This window comes from Thamnophis elegans, chromosome 1, assembly GCF_009769535.1.
Source record: "Thamnophis elegans isolate rThaEle1 chromosome 1, rThaEle1.pri, whole genome shotgun sequence".
NCBI lineage: Eukaryota > Metazoa > Chordata > Lepidosauria > Squamata > Colubridae > Thamnophis > Thamnophis elegans.
In genome coordinates this window covers 65,927,555-65,944,640 of record NC_045541.1, presented here as the reverse complement: position 1 = coordinate 65,944,640, position 17,086 = coordinate 65,927,555, and the positions used below count along the sequence as shown (strand labels likewise).

The following is a 17,086-nucleotide window of genomic DNA, read 5'->3' as shown; positions in this document are numbered from 1 at the left end:
AATATGTTGCTAGGGAAATGTTTATCATGAAGTAATCTTGTTTCTCAAAGCTCATTTTCCATTTACCAACCTTTCTGTGCTTTCTATCAAAACATCTATTAAAGAGGGAAAAGTGAAAAAACCTCCATAGTAAACAAGCTCCATAATAATATGATTATACTTGGAGCTTATCTAGTCTGAATGCGTCTTAACAACTTTCTATGACACAACACGGTCCTTAAGGTTCACAATATTCCTTATTTTGCAAATTTTGCAAATGATTTATTATGCCTTTCAAAGGAAACTATTATCTTAGGTAAATAGGGCTTTTTTCATATAAAGCACATTACCTAAATACTACAGACCAGCAAGACTTAAGGCACTCAGTTTATCTCTTAAAACTCCCATTTCCTCAAAATGGTATCAGGCCAAGGCCTCATAGGCCACACAAATAACAAATTATATACCACATTAACATGTTGTGTATCCTTGAACTCTCTATTCACAGAGAAGAAGACCATAATAAAACAAATCATTCCATTTAATCTTTAAATAAGATTGTAGGACATGTTATTATGTATATCTTCCTAGAGGAAGAGGCTGCTGCTGCCCTTTAATGCGTCTTTCTTCACCCTGTTTCATTTCAGAGGGGAATATGAATATGAACTCACTTTGCGGACGGATCTTTATACCAGCAAGCACACCCAGTGGTACTACTTCAGAGTACAAAATACTAGAAAAGATGTCAAGTACCGCTTCACAATTGTTAATCTGATGAAAGCCAAAAGCCTCTACAATATGGGAATGAAGCCTCTTATGTATTCTCAGAAGGATGCGGAGTCTCAGGGTATTGGCTGGAGGAGAGTGGGGAATGATATCAAGTATTATAAATACAACACAGAAGAAGGTCAAACCCTCTATTGCCTCACATGGACAGTGTGTTTTCCTAACAGCTATGACACATGTTACTTTGCTCAATTCTATCCTTATACCTATTCAGACCTACAAAATTATCTTTTGACATTGGTAGGGAATCCACTCTATTCTCAGTATTGCAAACTCCGCCCTCTGTGCAACAGTCTAGCTGGAAACATAGTATACCTTCTCACCATTACCAATCCATCCAAAGGTGTCATTGCTGCAGCAGCAAAAAAAGCGATTATCCTAAGTGCCAGAGTCCATCCTGGGGAAACAAACAGCTCGTGGGTGATGAGAGGTTTTTTAGATTTTATTGTGAGTGATGCTCCTGATGCTCATCTCCTTCGAGATCTCTTCATATTCAAAGTTGTGCCCATGCTGAACCCAGATGGAGTTATTGTGGGGAACTATCGCTGTTCGTTGGCAGGAAGAGACTTGAACAGAAACTATAGGACAGAACTAAAGGAATCTTTCCCCTGCATTTGGTATACTCGGGCCATGATCAAGAGGTAAATGACAGAGATTTATATGAAATTTTTAAAGGCAGCATACATTAAGAACTCTGTCTGTCTGTCAGTGTATTTGTGTGAATGTGTCTATACAGAGTTGCTGCATGTGAGTTGAGCAGCTATACATTGAAGTAAATAAACACATACATATACACTGTGAATATATGTATATATACCTAAAACAGTTCCTGAAAAAAATTGCAATAAAACAAATATCATACTTAGTTTGCATATAGGAGGCAGGCTGTTGGGATTCATAAAGGAAAAGAAACCATTAATGGAATAAGTGGTAGATTATATGCCATATGTTGAAATATTATGGGATGGGTTTGAGAAAGTGTTATGGGTATATAGAAAACTGCCCACAGAATTTCACTTTGGAACAATTTTCCAAGGTTATCTTATATGATGATATCACTGTAATGATCTTGGATGTTGACACCAGATTCTCAAATATGCCAGGGCTATTTGGTGAAATTACTGGCTTGTACAATATATGTTCTGCAAAAAGGAGGAAGGTATAATGTAAACAGAAGATACAGAAAAGTGCACATGCTCTTAAGCATCTCTGGAAATATTGTTTAGTTGTTAGTCAGGGACAGCATCTAGCAAGCATTCATATAAGCTATGTGCATTGATGTTGTTATTCAATTATTCTTCATTTCTAATCCCATGTCCTGATGAACACCATTTTCCCAGGATTTCTCAGTGAATGCTTCTTTCAGTTTTATAAGCTCATGCTTGTATTATCAATGATTGTATCTAGCTATCTTTTCTTCTGCCAGCCTTTTTTGCCTGCCTTTTGATTTTTTTCCCAAGCCTCAGGATTTCCAGTGCCTCTTGCATTCTCATCATACTATCCAAAATGTTTTAAGCTTTCGCTTCATTATTAGTACTTCCAGTGAGCAAACTGATTTTATTACATCTAATATTGAATTGTTTGTTCTTTTTGTACTCTATGTTTGTTTCAACAATTTCTCCAACACCACAATTCCAAAACATCTGTTTTCCTTCAGCTTTTCTAATGGTCCAGCTTTCACAGCCATATATTATAATGGGGAAAAGCATAGCCTTGGCAATAGGCAAATTAGTTAGAAGTGTGTTGTCTCTTTACATTAATATTCTGTTAGAGTTAGCATACTTCTCCCAGTAGTAGATATCTTTTTTTATAGTTTCAGTCAGCATTTTTTATCTGAGCCTAGAAAAATGATGTTACTTCCTAGACAACTTCTCTACTATTATCACATTGGGATGGCACTGTTTATTGACATAATCTTAACAGCAAGACCGGCTTTTGCATTCTCTTTTTATCTTCAGTAAGATAATTCTTTGAGGCTTTCTCACTTGTGCCATTAAAGTGATATCATCAAAATATTGATACCAGTAATTTTAGCATTTCTTATAATTTAGACTTAGAATAACTTTATTCTCACTTTGAATATACACTAATTGGCATACGTTAAAATGAAATTTTGTTGCATATGTCTATGAAGGTAAGAATATACAATCTTGGAACACTCCCAATTTAGAACCGTATAGCTGGTCTACATTTTTCTGTTTTAATTGTTGCTTCCTGGATATCGTACATATTTTTCAATAAGCAGGTAAAATGATCTAATTACCCATTATTTTTAAGGGCTATCCCCAGTTTGGTAAGTTTTGAGAAAAGTGCCAGAGAATCAGTGTTGTTGGTTTTTCCTTTTCTTTATTGTTTCTAGAATTCTTGTGCTTTCATTTTCTTGTTTTTATTCTCTTATTTTTTATAAATAACTCAAGGCATATCCAACAAACTTCCTCTACCTATTTTCCCCTGTGTGGCCCAAGATCACCCAGTCAATTGTCATGGCTAAAGCAGGACTAAAACTCATGGTCTCCTGCTTTCCAGCCTGATACCTTAACCATTAGGCTAAATTGACTTTTTTTCTGCCAGAAGTATACTGGATTACAGCTATTCTGTCAGTTTCACAAGACAAGAATCAATCAGTTATTTACTTTAGGTAACTACTAAATCTAGTTAAAGATGCATCAATCAGGAATTTTCAAATTCCTAACTGATATTGCCATACGTGGGAGGGCGGGGGGGGACGACAATACCATACTGTTGTTTACATCTTGATCTGTATGAAATCAGACAATCACAGGTTTCTTTGGATCTCACTTTCTTTATCTGTGTCTTGTGTCCCATTTCTGAAAGAGTCCTTGAGGAACGTGAAGTTCTGCTCTATTGTGATATCCATGGGCATAGTCGAAAGAATAATATCTTCATGTATGGCTGTAACAACAAGCATGCACAAAATCAGTTACTTCATGAGCGAATCTTTCCTCTTATGATGAGCAAGAATATTCCTGATAAGGTGGGGCCTAGATGTATTGTATATGCAGATTCTAATTCAGTACATGCATTAATTCAGTATAAATTCTCTAAATTTCACAGATATCATATTATTCAGACTTCTTTTCATTATTGGGAAATACCTTTTCTTTCAAAAAAAAATTATTACAATAATCAAAATTTTCCTCCCTTAAATAAACTATATATTCTGATGTGCCATTTTTAGTTAATAGATGTAGAAGCATGTTCTTTTAATTTGGTGATGAAACTTGAGTTAATTTGGAACAGAAATGCAATTCATCTACTGTTTCAATATTCTTGAAAGATGATATTGATTTTTCTTACATTTTACAAATATAGTAAATTATTCAGTATGAGCAGATAACAAAAATGTAATACAAATTCATAAAAGTAAATCTTTTTTATTTTCAAGAAACCAGGTCTATTAATGCAGTTCTTAAAAATCAAATTGAAATTATATCTCTAATTTTAAAAAGCCATGCATGTCACTGTTGTCAACATAGAAAATGCTTTTGAAGCAGTTATCTGTTCATTATATGTTCCCCTATGAAATCAATTTGGAAAACGTTTACGGAAAATAATTGTAGCTGAAGATCAGGCAGAATCCAAGGATAAGGTGGTGAGGAAGGGAAATGTGCACTTTATCAGAAGCTGGAGAATGAGATACTACATCTCAGAATACAACTATTTCAAGGCTATGTGTAAATATTGGCTGTAGATTTTTTTTAAAAGATTGTGTATCTACCATATATGCCCACTGCCAAATTTCATGTAGCCAATCAGAAGCAATGATAGAACATAACAACTAACATTCTGAAACGCTGATTTGCTAGCTCGTACTTTCTATCTAGAATTGTATTTTATTTGACATTAAGCTAATCCAAGCACATCACAAGATGTTTAACATTGTGAGCCAACAATCCCTAGAAGATACACAGTTTTTAATCTGAGAAATGGTTTTATTATTAATTTTTATATCACTTTTTATATATTCATAGTGGTGAAAATCTCTAATATTCCTGTCTCCTATTTTTCCCGCCACAATAACCTCTGAGGTGGGTTGGAATGAGAGAGAGCGACTGGCCCAAAGTTAATCCAGACAGCTTTCATGCCTGAAACAGGCATAAAACTCACTGTCTCCTGATTTCTAGGTCAGCACGTTCACCAAATACACCAAACTGGCTCCCAATCAACTGCATTCCAGAGTATTCTTTTAAATATATCTAATGAACTACTGAGTGTTAGTTAGTTATTTGGCCTGATCCAACAATGCTTTAAGAAAGAAATATCTCTAATAATGTAATAATTCTAATTTGGACAATTTGGATGTTCAGTTTTGTTTCAACAGCTGTAAATTTCAAGTTCAGAAGTGTAAAGAAGGAACTGGACGAGTTGTGATGTGGAGAATGGGAATACTAAACAGTTATACTATGGAATCTACATTTAGTGGGTCAACACTTGGTGAGTGTACACCTTTTTTCTATTCAAGGCAGTACAGTATATGTTAAAAATGGCTAGAGAAGGTCTAAATTCAGATAATAGGAAAACAACCAAGCTCAGAGAGCACCAAGGGCCCCATAGTGGTCAACCCTGAACTACACATATTCTCTTGTTTTTAATGGTCTGGCAACTTTTAATTGGTTTTGGTTTAGCAGCTGTGCACTCAATATATAGGATGCAAGGATTTGCACCTTAGGCCTACATTTAAATTCATAGCCATCCCAGCTTTATTTCATTACTTGGGCTGATTGCTTCATGTTGTGCGAAAATAAAGGTATCTCGTTGTGAAACAGAGAGTGTATGGTAAGAGTGCGGCGTTGTCACCACACTTGAGGGCCGCTCATTTGTCCTTGGCCGAATTGAAAGGAAAACACCAGGCAGAAATCCTCGGGATGAGCGAACTTCGAGTGAACATCGAAGGTCTCTTTTATTAGAAAAGTTAGTTACAGCGTCATCAAAAAGGAACGTATCAAAAGGCATATATAATCACACATGGTACAAGTAAACTAATGAAAAATCACAGCATTCTACAAATAAACCAATAGAAAATCACATCATGGCAAAGGGTGGGCAAAGGGGGAATAGAAAGTTACAAGCTGCATGGCATTGGGAGGGGGAGAGGGGGAATAGAAAGTTACAGCACAGCATAGGGGGGAGAAAGGGCAGGTGTGGGAGTAGCTGGCTCACATAGTTCATGTTACATGAGGCTGCATAGTGAGTCCTGACCGTTAGGCCGGAAAGATGTTTCTGATGCGATGTTTTTGCATCCCTGTGTATGTGTGTTTCAGACAGCAGAAACTGCCCTGCACACACACACACGGAATGGATTCCAACATCTCCTCTGTTTTTGTTTTTAAAAGGCAGCGTCTCCCTCTTCGTCGCTGGGCATGCGGAAGGGATCTTTCCCCATGAAAGGGGTTGACTGTTCATGTAACTCCATGTGGTTGACAATGTGAATATTCTTCTGTGGAGCCAAGCTAGAGAGTATATTCTTACACATTGCAAATAAAGAGGATACACATTGAATACAGCAGCACAACAGTATCAGCAAAGCAACAAGGATTATAATGGTCTTGACAGTATTTCCCAACCAGCTAAAATTAGGTAGCCAAGAGGTCAGCCAATCCCACAAGGAGTCCGAGGCCTTATATGTTTGTCTAACTGTTTGAACAATATCATGTAATTTTTCCACGCTGGTTTCAATTTCTCAGGACTGGTTCAAATAATGACAACAGGTAGCATTCAACCAAACACTAGGCCTCCTTCCTTGCTTAACAAGTAATCCAGAGCCAATCTATGTTGAGTTAAAATTCCAGCTAAAGAGTCAACTTCTGCCTGCAGGGCTTGTAGCCCAAATATCGTGGTGTTAGCTAGGGTTTCTAGTTGGGCAGATAAAATACGCAGTTGTTTAACATTCCATGCGACACCTAAAAGTGGTAGGGTGGAGGGTGCTCTGCCTCTTTTCCAGGTCAGAGACAGAGACCGTGGCACGACAAAACCGCGGTCCACTAAAGCACGCCCGATTAAAGCGCGTCGCTGACATCAGCAGCGCGACAACAACGACCGCGGAGAAAAAAGGGCGCTTTAAAAAGCGCTTTTAAAGCAAGCCGATTCACGTAAAGGTAAGGGTTAGGGTTAGGGTTAGGGTTAGGTTAAGGGTTAGGGTTAGGGTTACGTTAAGCGTTAGGGTTAGGTTAAGGGTTAGCGTTAGGTTTAGCGTTAGGTTTAGGGTTAGGTTTAGGATTAGGTTAAGGGTTAGGTTTAGGGTTAGGTTGGGGGGGGTTAGGTTTAGGTTTACCGCGTTAATTTTAGCTTTACCGCTCACAGTGTGCTTTTTTCGTCGCGCTGTGATGACGTCAGGTACGCGGTTTCGTCGAGCGCGCTTTAGTCGACCACGGTTTTGTGGTGGAACCACAGAGACAGCCTCAAGCTGTGGTTCTTGTTGGTTGGTCATGGTCAGACTGCTTCTGCGCTTGTGTAGGTGATTTGGGCAAATATGGTCTTACGTGCCGTCCTGGGATCCAAAGAACCTTGTCTTTTAGTTGGATTGCAGCATAGCCCCTTCCCCAGGTAATCAAGTCAGCAGGTCCTCGCCACATCAGGTCAGGGCAGCAACGATAGTAGACAGGTGGACGGGGGGTGTCTGCAGTAGGCGGAGCTGCAAAATGACGAGTTGCTGCTGAGGAAGGCGGCTGACCGTCGGGGTCACCAGTTGCGGTGTTGTCGCCACACTGGAGGGCCGCTCATGTGTCCTTGGCTGAATTGAAAGGAAAACACCAGGCAGAAATCCTCAGGATGAGCGAACTTCGAGTGAACATCGAAGGTCTCTTTTATTAGAAAAGTTAGTTACAGCGTCATCAAAAAGGAACGTATCAAAAGGCATATATAATCACACATGGTACAAGTAAACTAATGAAAAATCACAGCATTCTACAAATAAACCAATAGAAAATCACATCATGGCAAAGGGTGGGCAAAGGGGGAATAGAAAGTTACAAGCTGCATGGCATTGGGAGGGGGAGAGGGGGAATAGAAAGTTACAGCACAGCATAGGGGGGAGAAAGGGCAGGTGTGGGAGTAGCTGGCTCACATAGTTCATGTTACATGAGGCTGCATAGTGAGTCCTGACCGTTAGGCCGGAAAGATGTTTCTGATGCGATGTTTTTGCATCCCTGTGTATGTGTGTTTCAGACAGCAGAAACTGCCCTGCACACACACACACGGAATGGATTCCAACATCTCCTCTGTTTTTGTTTTTAAAAGGCAGCGTCTCCCTCTTCGTCGCTGGGCATGCGGAAGGGATCTTTCCCCATGAAAGGGGTTGACTGTTCATGTAACTCCATGTGGTTGACAATGTGAATATTCTTCTGTGGAGCCAAGCTAGAGAGTATATTCTTACACATTGCAAATAAAGAGGATACACATTGAATACAGCAGCACAACAGTATCAGCAAAGCAACAAGGATTATAATGGTCTTGACAGTATTTCCCAACCAGCTAAAATTAGGTAGCCAAGAGGTCAGCCAATCCCACAAGGAGTCCGAGGCCTTATATGTTTGTCTAACTGTTTGAACAATATCATGTAATTTTTCCACACTGGTTTCAATTTCTCAGGACTGGTTCAAATAATGACAACAGGTAGCATTCAACCAAACACTAGGCCTCCTTCCTTGCTTAACAAGTAATCCAGAGCCAATCTATGTTGAGTTAAAATTCCAGCTAAAGAGTCAACTTCTGCCTGCAGGGCTTGTAGCCCAAATATCGTGGTGTTAGCTAGGGTTTCTAGTTGGGCAGATAAAATACGCAGTTGTTTAACATTCCATGCGACACCTAAAAGTGGTAGGGTGGAGGGTGCTCTGCCTCTTTTCCAGGTCAGAGACAGAGACCGTGGCACGACAAAACCGCGGTCCACTAAAGCACGCCCGATTAAAGCGCGTCGCTGACATCAGCAGCGCGACAACAACGACCGCGGAGAAAAAAGGGCGCTTTAAAAAGCGCTTTTAAAGCAAGCCGATTCACGTAAAGGTAAGGGTTAGGGTTAGGGTTAGGGTTAGGTTAAGGGTTAGGGTTAGGGTTACGTTAAGCGTTAGGGTTAGGTTAAGGGTTAGCGTTAGGTTTAGCGTTAGGTTTAGGGTTAGGTTTAGGATTAGGTTAAGGGTTAGGTTTAGGGTTAGGTTGGGGGGGGTTAGGTTTAGGTTTACGCGTTAATTTTAGCTTTACCGCTCACAGTGTGCTTTTTTCGTCGCGCTGTGATGACGTCAGGTACGCGGTTTCGTCGAGCGCGCTTTAGTCGACCACGGTTTTGTGGTGGAACCACAGAGACAGCCTCAAGCTGTGGTTCTTGTTGGTTGGTCATGGTCAGACTGCTTCTGCGCTTGTGTAGGTGATTTGGGCAAATATGGTCTTACGTGCCGTCCTGGGATCCAAAGAACCTTGTCTTTTAGTTGGATTGCAGCATAGCCCCTTCCCCAGGTAATCAAGTCAGCAGGTCCTCGCCACATCAGGTCAGGGCAGCAACGATAGTAGACAGGTGGACGGGGGGTGTCTGCAGTAGGCGGAGCTGCAAAATGACGAGTTGCTGCTGAGGAAGGCGGCTGACCGTCGGGGTCACCAGTTGCGGTGTTGTCGCCACACTGGAGGGCCGCTCATGTGTCCTTGGCTGAATTGAAAGGAAAACACCAGGCAGAAATCCTCAGGATGAGCGAACTTCGAGTGAACATCGAAGGTCTCTTTTATTAGAAAAGTTAGTTACAGCGTCATCAAAAAGGAGCGTATCAAAAGGCATATATAATCACACAGGGTAGAAGTAAATTAATGAAAAATCACAGCATTCTACAAATAAACCAATAGAAAATCACATCATGGCAAAGGGTGGGCAAAGGGGGAATAGAAAGTTACAAGCTGCATGGCATTGGGAGGGGAAGAGGGGGAATAGAAAGTTACAGCACAGCATAGGGGGGAGAAAGGGCAGGTGTGGGAGTAGCTGGCTCACATAGTTCATGTTACATGAGGCTGCATAGTGAGTCCTGACCGTTAGGCCGGAAAGATGTTTCTGGTGCGATGTTTTTGCATCCCTGTGTATGTGTGTTTCAGACAGCAGAAACTGCCCTGCACACACACACACGGAATGGATTCCAACATAAGAGTATTTCAATTCAAATGCTGTAAAGTGGGCAGCACTGGAAAAAGAAGGAACAAGCTTATTGGCTATGAAATCCTAACATCATCAAGGAACTAGAAATTTTAAAATTCTGTCAAATGCTAAATGCTAGAGTTTGGTAGCATTAGCAGCATGAGTGAGGACATCTAAAACTATATCTCCTTTTGAATTTTTAAGGAGCTAAGGAAAGTGTGGGAGGTAGATCTTAGCTAATTCTGATTAGCACTGCATGGAAAAAATATGACATAATTGTAGAAAGCAAGAGATCAGAAAAACAGTACAACTAGAAGAGTAAATTCTCACTCTACAGGAGCATTAAGCAAAAGAACAAGGAGCAAAAGAAAGAAAAAAGTTTATAATGGATGCTCTGCCCTTTATTGAATAATAATAGGTATAATGGGTTCTGATGGCAAAAGAAAAGACTGTGCAAAGAATGCTGGTTAAGTAATAAATTATACAATATGATGAATAAAGGAAAGACTTTCAGAACTTTTTCTCTTGATTGCATATCAAGGTATTTACTGTACTAAAGACTAAAGAGCCACATGTTTATTTGTCTTTCTCAGGTGCTAAAAGTAGCTGTCATTTTACTTTTGAAGATCTCAAATCTCTAGGTTATCATGTCTGTGATACTTTATTAGACTTTTGTGATCCAGACCGCTCCAAGGTGAGAGCTTCCTGTTGTAGTTTAACAGAACTAGAAGATATTGTTGGATTGTTCAGTGTCTTTAAATAGCAATAGCAATAGTACTTAGGCTAACACACAGCTCCATAGTGCTTTATATCACTCTCTGAAATACCAACATATTGCCCCCAACAATCTCAGTCCTCATTTTACTGACCTCGGAAGGATGGAAGGCTGAGTCAATCTTGAGCTGGTCATGATTGAACTCCTGGAAGAGGACAGAGTCAGAATTAGCCTCAATACTGCATTCTAGCCATTGTGTCACCACGGCTCCCATATTTCTGAGGCATGCTTTAATATTGCCATTATTATTTCTCACATTTTTAAAATATGTAATCTGGAAATAGCCATAGTCCCTGCAGTTCAAAATCAAAATGTCCAAATACCAATAGAAGACATGTATGTAGTCCGTTCCTCTACTGTATATACCGTTTCTTTGAGAGTCTGAAATGTGAAATAATAAATAAAGCTTCAACCAAGTAGCAGATATTAATTTTTCAGAATACATATGATTTTTGTTAAGTAGAAACTTGTCTGACTGCAGTTGCCCCTTGGGTTATGAACGTATTATGAAATGCAAATTAGTTGATGTAGGAAATTTGATAATCAAAGAAAAGGCTATATAATTATTTTTTAAAAAATTCATACTGATATTGGTACATCCTAAAGGAAATTCAGCTGCCTTTGTATATGTATGTGTGCTCATGTACGCACATGCGTGTGCACATGCTGGTTGAAGAGATTTTTAATGATGTCATTTGGATTTATTTTTTTATCTTTTAAGTGTATGGTATATAAAGATTGATATATTGTACATTTTTCAAATTGTTTTATATTTTGCTTGTTAATATTTATGTTACTCCTTACTTAAATGGTTAGAATGGTTGGAGCATTTTAAAGCATATAACCAAACAATATTTTCCACTTGGTGTAAGAATTCTCTGTTTTTTTCTTAGTTTCAGCAATGCTTGCTAGAGCTTACAGAATTACTGAAACAAAAAATTCAGACTAAGCTCTCAGAGATGGGTAAAAACATGGAAAGTACTTGGAGTGACATCTCTCTATCTGATGTTGAATCCAGGTAATCCAAGCCTGCCGGCCTTTAGTAATAAGGGATTTTAGAAAAGTGAGATGCCTTGTGGATTTTTCTATCCTCCAAGATATAGAATAATCAAGCCAGGAGATGCCATATTGTTAATCATTTTAGCATTTTTATTCAGGAGAAGGAAGATTAAAACAAGAGCTACATCTCTGAAGGCTCTTTTTCTTATCCGGTTCCTCATACTTTTGTAGGTTGTTCATGTATCCAGCTATCTGAGAACATCGACGCAACCTCACTCACTAACAGCTTGATGTTAGAGATGTTGCAATGTCACATACTGTACATCCATTTCACTTTTAGTTTTGTAGGAACTGTTAATGTATGTGTTATGTTACATTGAAGGAATATGTAGTGGGCATTAGAGAAACAGATAGACGTGGTAATTTTTTTTAAAAAAAACCATTCCTCTCTAGGTTGCCTTCAGTCTTTCCAATTTCATTACCAGACACCTGTGCAGCTTGAATCAGAAATAACTTTCACAACACAAAAGCATGAGAAGCAACTCAAGGGAAGGGATATTCACCATATAATTAGTTTTAAGGCCTTCTGGGTTACATTTGATGATGAAGATAGGTTGAATAGTTTAAAGTTTTAGGCATAGCCAATGAGCGAGTTTAAACTTTCTTAGCAAAATTAGGCTGCTAGAAGCAATGACAATGTTTGTTATTGTTCATCACGTGAATAGTTTTTCTCTTTTCTCTTAATTAGCACAAGTGGGTCTGACAGCTCCCAATCAGATGGTCCTCCTGCCCATTTGCTCAAGATGGTAGAAAAGGTGAGAGCTATGCATTTTCAAAGAATAATTCCAAATGGAAAAACTGGAAAATATAAAATACAAAAGTCAATAATTTTATTACCCAGTGTCTGCTATTATTGTTATTTATTCAAATTTATTATATTTGTTATTTGTTTTTGCTACCTACCATAAGGTGAAAGGAAATGGTGATTTCACTTTGTGTAAAATTTCCAATGCACCAGTGGTGGGATACAACCAGTACACCCCGGTATGGGCTTACCGGTGCCTGCTGGGAGCACCAGGTACCATTCCACCCACCCTCCTTACCTGTATTTGAGCTGATCGGGGCTTTTGTGCATGGCCACGGAGCATGTGGCGCTTGCGCGATGCTCCGCTGAGCAGCTGGAGCATCGCAGAACGTCATGGGCGGTAAGTATGCATGCAAGTTCTACGTGCCTACATGTGGTGGACACCCAGCCAGTTGCACCGTGCTGGTTGCAACGGGATCCGGAACACACCACTGCAATGCACCTTGCACTTTGCGCCATGAAGCACTGATTAGCTAGCATCCATTTGATTTATGTTTCTGATTTTTTCCTCCTCTAGTGATCTCAGCATTGCAGGCATTTGCTGTCTCATTTTCCTGGGGAGGAGTGGAAGGGGGGGGCAGACAGGAAACCAGCAGACACTGATTGTGTTGATTAAATAGATAACTGTTTCCTAGTCGTCTGTTGGATGAACACTCAACAACCTTCTGAGCCTTGCAAATGTAATTGTGCCACTGGCAGTCAGCAGCTCTTGGTTGTATTGTGGAACAGATACCTTCAAAAATAATATTGGCAAAGCCTTGGCCAAGATCCCATAAAACAGAATTTCCTGTAACTTCCTTCTGATCTTTGTTCGGAGTTGCAGTTCTTGTATTACCTTTGCATAGAGGATTTTGAAAATGTTGGCTTCTCAGCATCTTTAGCCCTGTGTAATAACCATGATAAACGGGATGCAGTGGCTCAGTGGCTAAGATACTCGGCTTGTCGATAAGAAAGGTTGGCGGTTCAACGGTTCAAATCCCTAGTGCCACATAACGAAGTGAGCTCCCATTGCTTGCCCCAGCTTCTACCAATTTAGCAGTTCGAAAACATATAAAAATGTAAGTAGAAAAATAGGAACCACCGACAGCGTTTAATCATGCCGGCCACATAACCATGGAGATGTCTTCGGACAGCACTGGCTATTCGGCTTTGAAACAGAGATGAGCACTGCCCCCTAGAGTCAGAAATGACTAGCACATATGTGCGAGGGGAACCTTTACCTTTACCTTATTAACCATGATAGCCAAAAAGTTGTAGCTGAATGGATCCACCTCAAAGATTTAGTTTGATTTATCCAGAACAAACGAGTTATCCAAAATGAGTTCTTCCTTTAGTGGTGGTGAAATGAGGACATGACTGTTTTAGACTAAGATGGACAATTTGGATCGCTCAGAAGCTTGGTGGTTATCTCAGGAATTTCCAAATGTTGATATCTGTTTTCAATGGAACAGGAAAAAGTGTGACTAAATAAGCTATTGAAAAATAAAATTATTCATTCTTTTTTATTTTAATGTCATGTTAAACCAAATGGAATCAGCTTTAGTTTTTGCCCTTTTTTTACTCACTAAGCCACTCAAAACCTTGGATAGCATGTGATATCTCTCATTCTAAGCAACACACATCCCATAATTGGATATTTTATTATTTCTGCAGGATCAGATAGAGTCAAATTCTGTTGCAGAGTTTGTGGTTGCATTAATCTAGGAAGATTTTGACCCAACATGAGGAATCCATGAATCATGTGGTCTCTTCTGAAAACTTGGTTGCATTCTTAGTATTGCTTAAAGTTTCACCCTGGAATTTGTTCCTGGAATTCAGTAGTTTGATTCATGATGAGATGGAATGATCCACAGCAGAAATATAAAGTAGAATTTATTTTTTTGATGCTATATTTTCTGATGGTTACAAGCTGTCATAGAGTCTCTCCAACAGTATGGTAAAGGTTCCCTTCGCACATACATGCTAGTCGTTCCCAACTCTAGGGGGCAGTACTCATTTCCAACAGACGGTCATCTAAATCTGTGTGAAGACCTCAAATGAAGGAGAACTTAACAGTTCATGTATCAGCCTCTTCCATTGGCTTATAGCTCCTAATATCCTTTTGTTGCCAAGCCTGTACATCATTATAGTTTTGGACTTGCCTCTGGAGAAATAGACAATGCATCCAGTTCGGGTCACCATGATCCAAAACAGATGTTGAGACTCTAGAAAGAGTGTAGAGTGTATGGAAGAGCAACAGAGATACTAAGAGGTCTGGAGGCTAAATCATATGATCATTGGCTAAGGGAACTAGGTATGTTTATCCTGATAAAAAGAAGGCTCAGGGAGACATGATAGCAGTCTTCCCATACTAGAAGGGCTATCGCAGAGAGCAGGGGCTCAATTTATTCTCCATAGCACCCAAAGGCAGAATAAAAATCAATGGATAGAAGCTCATCAAAGAGAGATCCAGCCTGGAACCTAAGAGGAATTTCCTGTCAGTGAGAACAATTAACAAAGAAAGAAACAGCAGTCTGTAATCTTTTCTGAAGTTGCATTCTATAATTTGTTGTGTTCATGCTGGAAATGCAAATGATAAACAAGTGTTAATTTTTTAAAAAACTCTACCTACTTTGTGAGAATATTGCATGCACTTCCAAAGCAAAAAGTTCTTGTGGTTAAATATTGTGAAAATAAGAGGATTACTAAATAGTTCATACTGAAGAAGTGAAACAAATGAGACAATATAATGACTAAATATAATATAATGACTAAATGACTATAATATAATGACTTGAACTAGGTAGATTCAGATTCATGTTGTTTTGACTATAGAACATCCTGGGGGATTTAGGGCTAATTATTTTCTCTTAGCCAGAGTATCTCAAACAATTGGTATAAGGAGAAAAATACTACTCTCAGATTCAGGATATAAATTCAGTCAATAATTTTAAAATTGATGGTTAAATAGTTTGTTCAAAATCTAAGTAGCCAATGTCCATAACTCAGGATAAACTACTGTAGAAGTTCAAGAACTCTATTTTTAAATGAGAAATTGCAGCTTTATATAATAATAAAATTTCACAAACTGACTACCTACAACGCCATGACCGCATTGCTAAGATTATTCACTGGAAATTGTGCCAAAAATTTGGATTTGAGTACAGCAAAAACCACTGGGACCATCAGGTTGAGAAGGTTTTTAGAGAATGAGAAAGTCAAGATCTTGTGGGACTTCAGAATCCAGACTGACAGGCACTTGGCCTACAACACAATTGCCATAACAATAATTGAAAAGAAAAAAGTATGGTTCGTTGACATTGCAATACCTGGTGATACACGAATTAAAGATAAACAGCAAGAAAAAACCACAAAATACCGGGACTTGCAAATTGAGGTTGAACGACTGTGGAAAAAGAAATCATGTGTTGTCCCAATTGTAATTGGAGCCCTTGGAGCAATACCTAAAGAGCTACCTCTCTATTTGAAAATTCTAAATTTACCTGACTTGAACATTCTGACTCTACAAAAAACCACCCTACTTGGAACAGCTTATATCCTCCGACGTTACCTTAACAGTTCCTAGGTCCTTGGTTAGGATTCGAGCTGTTGAGCTACCAACCAGCCCCAAAGGCTGTGAATCTCACCAAAGATTAACATAATAATAATAATAATAATAATAATAATAATAATAACAACAACAACAACAACAACAACAACTGTGCACCCTAATGCATGTCGAATCAGAAATATTCTAGTATTCAACAGGGTTTACTTTATGATTATGGCCAATTGCAATCCAAAAATAGCTATAATATTTAGGAATATGTAAAGCTGGTAAAAATATAGCTTGATTTGAACAGTGGCTGGTAACACTTTGACAATTTTATATTTCAGAATAGGGGGACCAATAATTAATTGCCTGTTACTTTATTGCAGCAAGATTTGGAAAAGCTAACACCATCTTTACACAGCATAGGAACCAATTTGTATGCCTTTAGAATACTTCCATATTCCTGCCTGGAGATACATGGCTAAAACTTAATTATCTTTTTCTTATTCCACCTCATAGCATATTTTAACCACTTCAATGCATTCAAAAATTTATTTATGACTTTTGTAACGATCAAGCTGATTTGACATATGTTAACATATTACAATTTGATCATTGATATCGGATTATTTCTTTTTGGAGGACTGTAATGAGAAGAAGAAAAAGAAGAAGAAGAAACTTCTGCGAACCAGGAAAGAAAGAAATGATTTGCATCAGAAATTGGATGTGAGCCACGCATTAAAGCACAAGGAAAAAGTTCTAGTAAGAAGGAAATAAAATTGGGTCAAACCAGGGGTGGGTTGCTCCTGGTTCGCAACAGTATGCCAGAAGGGGTTCGTCAAATTTACCATATCTTTTAGAACCCGTTCATCCGGTGGGACAGTACTGGAACACTCTCTCCCTCCTGCCCTCCCTTGCTCACTTGCCCCGCCCATCCAGTCACCGCTCACTCACCCCGCCCGTCCGCACTATGCTTTCCCTGCCTGCCTCACACTGATTGGCTAGCTCACCAATCGCCCCGCC

At 39.1% G+C, this 17,086-nt stretch overlaps 1 protein-coding gene across 1 annotated transcript in view; it reads left to right on the top strand.

The window, feature by feature from the left end:
* Positions 1-17,086, top strand: part of AGBL2 (ATP/GTP binding protein like 2) — a 35,897-nt gene that overhangs the window by 10,133 nt on the left and 8,678 nt on the right. Inside the window, exons 8-14 of the mRNA XM_032218021.1 lie at positions 627-1,406; positions 3,601-3,760; positions 5,094-5,220; positions 10,486-10,586; positions 11,561-11,685; positions 12,415-12,481; positions 16,706-16,825. Of these exons, the coding sequence (XP_032073912.1) occupies positions 627-1,406; positions 3,601-3,760; positions 5,094-5,220; positions 10,486-10,586; positions 11,561-11,685; positions 12,415-12,481; positions 16,706-16,825 (1,480 nt within the window). The remainder of the gene's footprint in view (positions 1-626; positions 1,407-3,600; positions 3,761-5,093; positions 5,221-10,485; positions 10,587-11,560; positions 11,686-12,414; positions 12,482-16,705; positions 16,826-17,086) is intronic.